The 6,000-nt window shown below is 35.2% G+C and overlaps 1 protein-coding gene across 14 annotated transcripts in view; it reads right to left on the reverse strand.

The window, feature by feature from the left end:
• Nucleotides 1–6,000, reverse strand: part of HEATR5A (HEAT repeat containing 5A) — a 123,340-nt gene that overhangs the window by 84,358 nt on the left and 32,982 nt on the right. For 12 of the 14 annotated variants that reach the window (XM_059709901.1, XM_059709883.1, XM_059709910.1 and 9 more), the window contains 4 exons: nucleotides 5,179–5,434; nucleotides 4,448–4,603; nucleotides 2,539–2,789; nucleotides 164–275 (listed from right to left, as the gene is read on the reverse strand). In XM_059709901.1, the coding sequence (XP_059565884.1) occupies nucleotides 164–275; nucleotides 2,539–2,789; nucleotides 4,448–4,603; nucleotides 5,179–5,434 (775 nt within the window). The remainder of the gene's footprint in view (nucleotides 1–163; nucleotides 276–2,538; nucleotides 2,790–4,447; nucleotides 4,604–5,178; nucleotides 5,435–6,000) is intronic. The other 2 variants (XM_059709935.1, XM_059709971.1) reach the window with 1 other exon arrangement.

Raw genomic sequence — 6,000 nt, forward strand, 5'->3', positions numbered from 1 at the left:
AGTATATAGCTTCCTAAGGTGACTGGCTAGAAAACAAGTATTTGTGTAGATATTTAAATTCTGGTATATATTAAAAGTTAGTCTAGTCAAATCACCCATTACAATATTTTACATCAGAAAACACGAAGTTCATAGTTATGTAAACCTTCCACAAGACTGTTACCTAATGTCATCAGAGCAGCAATCAATAACCATCCAGCTTGTGTGCGCTGAGCTGAAAGGCGACTGTTTTGAGTAGCAGAACACAGCAAGTCCTCTGCTAATGTCAAAATAATCTATTTATATATAAAAGAACAAGGCAAAAAAAAAAAAAAGCATATCAGTTTAAGGTTACTGGACAAATAACAGCAACTAATAATGTCTTGAAAATTTAACTCTCACATATATTGGCATTAAGTGTACACAGAAACTCTGTAATTGTTTGTAGAACATGTGCAACAACATCATACAACTGTTTAAGTTTAGCTGTATAGAATTCGAACTTATTTTTATTTTTAAGTAACCATCTTAGATAGTAACTACCAAAGAAAACCTCATTACAGGAATCTTTTAAAAATTTTGCATACCACTTTAAAAATATATATAGGTTTACTGATTTCAGGGAGAAATGGAGAGGGAGAAAGAGATAGAAACATAAATGATGAGAAAGAATCACTGACTGGCTGCCTCCTGCACAGCTCCCACTGGGGATTGAGCCCACAACCTGGGCATGTGCCCTGACTGGGAATCGAACCGTGATCTCTTCGTTCATAGGTCAATGTTCTATCACTGAGCCACACTGGCTGGGCTAAAATTTTGCATACCACTTTGATACCTAAGTGGCTATATACTACAGAGGTTAAAAGCTTTCAAAATAACCTCATATTGAAGTAAGTTTCAAAGTACAGTGAGATTCATTAAAATGTTGTATTTTAAAAGTCTATGAAATAGGCAGTGTTATAAACTGAGAGGAAAAACCAGATATTTCACATTCATGACTAATGCATGCTTGTACAGTACAAAAGCCAACAAGTATCTAATATGCCTAAGAAAATATCTCTATTACTAATCACTTTTATTATGACTTGGCATGTAAATTTTCTAAAGAGGTAGGCTAGTGGATTTTAAAACAACCAATCAACTTACTGCTAATTTAGGACCACTTGCGGCCTATACTCAATGGATAACACTCAGAGAGTGATGACCAAACCAAACAAACCATCCTGTCTGTCTAACCTAATAACATCTGTGGATATTAAATTTAACTATATAATTGCAATGGTAAATCTTTACTTCACAAGATGTAATGTGTTTAGAATGTAATTTAAATGAAGGTATCACTTCCCAAAGTTGTTAGTCACCTTAATTCAAATGGTGTTGGCCAGATATTCCAGGCTTGTACTGTGCATTTCCTGCCTCAGACCTGGAACCAGTCATTCCTCCATGAAGCTCTGGTTCCTTTACTAGAAATGGTATTTAGAGCCATAATCTGGGCACTAGGGGTTGTCCCTGCTACCTGGTTGGCATTGCTTTGAGGTCTTTTCACTGGACAGAGGACATAAGTGTTTTCAAAAATAGGAAATTATAAATTCATAGTAATATTTTCTATTCAAATTTAACATATGGACTTTTACTTAACTTTCTTGCTTCTATAACGACAGCGCTTTTAAAAAAAATTTTGTTTTATTGCTTAAAATATTACAAAGAGTAGTACATATGTCTCCCTTTTTTTTCCCCTTTGACCTTCCCCCGGCCTCCTCTAACCCCCAGTGTCTTGTGTCCATTGGTTATGCTTAAAGCACTTTTTTAAATATGGAAAATCTTGGTTCCTAAGAACATTGTGTCTATTTTATCTAACTATATTTAATTTCAAAATAATATCACCACTAATAATATTAACTATAAAATTATCACATGAAGTTTAAGATTTCTTTTGCAGCTCTATTTGTCTTTTACAATGCAACTTAAATATTTTTATTGATTTCAGAGAACAAGGAGAGGGATAGAGAGAAATATCAATGATGAGAATCACTGATAGGCTACCTCCTGCACACCCCCTACTGGGGATCAAGCCTGAAACCTGGGCATGTACCCTAACTGGGAATTGAACCCTGCACTCCTGGTTCATAGGTCAACATGCAACCACTAAGCCATACCAGCCAGGCTATAATGCAATTTAAAATGTATTTTATGGCAGAGCTAAATATATATCAAAATAAAGCCTTTAGGAACAAGTTCTTTTATTAAATGAAGATACTTTTAACAAAAAGTACAGAAAGCATTCCTGTTTAAGAGTGGGTAAGACATTATTTAACCAGTCCTTCCATTTCCACACTAATTATGTTGATGATATTTAACACTTAAGTGATACACAGCTGACTGCTCAGAAATTTGTCCTGCATGGCTGCAACTGGGTGATGCTCTGAACCTACCATAACTACGGAATTGTATACTTTAAAAGGGTGAACTTTGTATAATGTGAATTATCTCAAGAAGACCATGATGTTTTTAGGAAACACTTAAAATGTCATTATTGTATGTAGAGAATGAAATCATTACCTTGCCCTTCCCATGAGGAATTCCTAAAGGACAATGTTTCACTGCTCCCAATAAAGCTGCCACAGCAAAGCTAAAGCCAGTCACTGCTTCGGGCGAAGACCTAAGTACAGTAAGTCTTTCAAGGCAACGGTCCAAGAGCGGCGTCAGGTAAGAAGGTAATGCCACAGCGATGCAGTGTAGACACCAGGCCGCTGTTAGCTGAACGGATATGCTAGGATGAAGAATAACTGAAATGACACTGTCAAGAACGCCTGGGAGAACAGAAAAAAGAAACAATGCCTTAGCTACACAGATAAGACTCACTAAGTCAAAGGAATAAATAGTCACATGAATCAAGTATATATTATCTTTATCAAAAGCTAAATCAGAAAAAAAGTGATACATAATTATAAATAACTTTTGTATCCAATAACTGTTTTTTCTAATATATCTCATGAAAACTGGCTTAAGTCAGTACAAAAAAGAAAACTTGTATTTCCTAAATATGCCAATGTTTTGTTTATTTTATCTTGAGATTCTTATTAATTATACTAGCATTTAAATTAGTAAGCTGCCAGGCTGGTGTGGCTCAGTGGCTGAGTGTTGACCTACGAACCAGGAGGTCAAGGTTTGATTCCTGGTCAGGGCACATGCCTGGGTTGTGGACTCCATCCCCAGTGTAGGGTGTGCAAGAAGCAGCCAATCAGTGATTCTCTCTTATCATTAATGTTTCTATCTCTCTCTCCCTCTCCCTTTCTCTCTGAAATCAATAAAAATATATTTTTTAAAAATTATCAGTAAGTAACAAAAGTACCTTGAGAAGAAGTGTTACACACCATGCTCTATCCTCCTTTAAAAAAAAAAAATCCCTTCTGGCACATTTATATACGTAATTAGTATACTTCCTATCTACCATATTGCTCTTAGATGAGAACAAAATGTTAAGCTCTAGGATTTGCTAGGTGCTCAAGGCACTATTAAACAACTATGAAGAAAGTGGACTACCACTACTAGTTAGAACAAATATCCACATTTGCAATGATTCAACATACACCTTCATCAAAACATATAATTCATATCGACTGCTACTTTAATAATATGTACCCTAGGATAAAGAGTTTATGAACAAAATATAATGTAAAGCTTCAGTGTAGAGGAAATGTGCATCACAAAGGACAAAAACCATTAAAAATTATTTTTAAAAGTGACTACGTGAAAGAAGCCAGTCACCATAGACCACATACTGTATGATTCCATTTACATGAAACGTCCAAACAGGAAAATCCATAGAGACAAAAAGCAGATTAGTGGTTGTCAAAGGCTCGGGGAAAGGGAAATGGGGAGTGACTGCTAATGGGTGCAGGACTTCTTGGGATGATGAATACATCCTGGGATTAGATAGTGTACAACTCTGAACATACCAGAACCACTGAATTGTATACTTTAAAAGGTTGAACTCTGTATAATGTGAATTATCTCTCACAATGATTAAATAATTTTCAAGAAGAGAAAGAAAACAGAGATTGCTTACAAAAAACTTTGAGGAAGTGAATTACTTGTACCATATAAAAACTAATGTTTTCACTGCAGATGAAAGATATGAGTTCAGGTTTACTTCTCCATTTTCCATTATCTTAACTATCCCCAGAGAGAAAAGCAGGGTGGTAGGAGAGACATAGAGAACAACCTTCAATAACAAAAGCAACCCCCCCCATATATATATATATGTGTGTATATATGTATATATGTATATGTATATATATGTTTTAATAATCTTGATTACTAGTATATATATTTCATAAAACATCTCTAGTAAATACACAGTGGTATCTATAAGAAATAAACTGTAGGAAGGAGATTTTCTTTCTTGGAAAAAAGTTGTATAGAGTAAAAATAAAAACAAGTTCAGATGAGCCACAACAATAGATACCTGTACTAGAATCCTGCAGCAAAGGCGCAGCTGTGGTCCCGAGACCATGTATGAGATTTCCGAGTTCTTGTAAAGCACACACCAGCATATGCTGGCTGGCTGCTACATCTGTGGAGCCAAGCCGGGTTTCCAAATTACCGTCACACATCACAGCATCTGACAGAAGTATAAGAATTAACTATGCAACAATGCTTTGCTAAAATAGATTACAGCAGGTGAGTGTTAGGAGTGGAACAGTATAAAAGCAAAAATTAGTACCTCCACTTGATCTATATAACTGAAATACTAAAAAGAGGACTTCCATCAACAAAGAATTGAACTGATTTACCAAATCAGTTCAAGCAACCTGACCATAGATCCTTTATTATTCCCTTAGCAAGTGACACTGAAAGAGAGAACTAATGGAAAACTAAAAAAGATTCCAATTTTATCAATACAGAAGATGAACAGTACAGGAATTGAGATAAAAACTGTTTCAAAAACAATGCATCAGCTTCTATTGTAAGATCATGAATTCTGATGAAATATTATTACCAGCCTTTAAGATTTATACATATGATAGTTATTACTGTTAGGTAACTTATGTATCATTTATATATTGACTACTCTGAAACAACTGATGTCTGTTATTAGTGTTTTTTTGTATTAATACAGTAATATACCAGTGTAGCTTTTCCTTAGGGACAATTCCTTTAGCACTGTTAAAACAGGTCACTTTAGTAGATTCATACCGACAACTTTCTTTAACTTCCATATAGCCTGGCAAATATCCTTAGCAGCAGCAATTTGAGCCTTTTCTCCAAGAAGGCCTCCTATAGTAGCTCGAAGGATAAATGAAACACAACGGCGACTGCAGACAGCATCAGCCTGAGCTTGGGTGACTTTAGGGTGTAACTGTGACACAAGGCTTAGCATATGAGAAAGAATGGCAGCAAAATTCTTCTCTAGCCATGCTCCTCCGAGTGTTGAAATAAATACCACATAAGCCTAAAAAAGAAAGAGGAGTTTTATCTTCAAAATGAAATAATTTCAATTCTATGTTAATATCTTCTCTTCCACAAATATGCAGAATTTATTAATATTTCTTTTATCTTTTTTCATTTACAGCCACTTTAGCTATATGAATACAACACTATTTTTTTGTTTTCTAAGCCAAACTGAAGTTTGCAATCTTGCATTAATGCTGCCTGTTTTATTTTGGCTTTCTGAAAGGTTTCAGAACAGTCAGCATAGCCAACTAATATGTAAAAATATGTCTGTGGCTTCTCTGAACAAAGAATTCAAGCTCTTTCACATTCTGAACAAGAAAATCCAATAAAGCATATGAACACATTGTAAGAATTAACTGTGTTCCAATATCATAACTCTAAGGGATTTTAGTTCTAGAAACTGTAAGTTTATAGTGATGAATCACTGCTCTTTATTTTTAAGAAAGTAATGGTTGCCCTAGCTGGTTTGGCTCAGTGAATCGAGTGTCGATTTGCAGACTGAAGGGTCCCAGGTTCGATTCTAGTCAAGGGCATATGTCTGGATTGGCCAGCTTGATCCCCAGT

Source organism: Myotis daubentonii, chromosome 1, assembly GCF_963259705.1.
Source record: "Myotis daubentonii chromosome 1, mMyoDau2.1, whole genome shotgun sequence".
NCBI lineage: Eukaryota > Metazoa > Chordata > Mammalia > Chiroptera > Vespertilionidae > Myotis > Myotis daubentonii.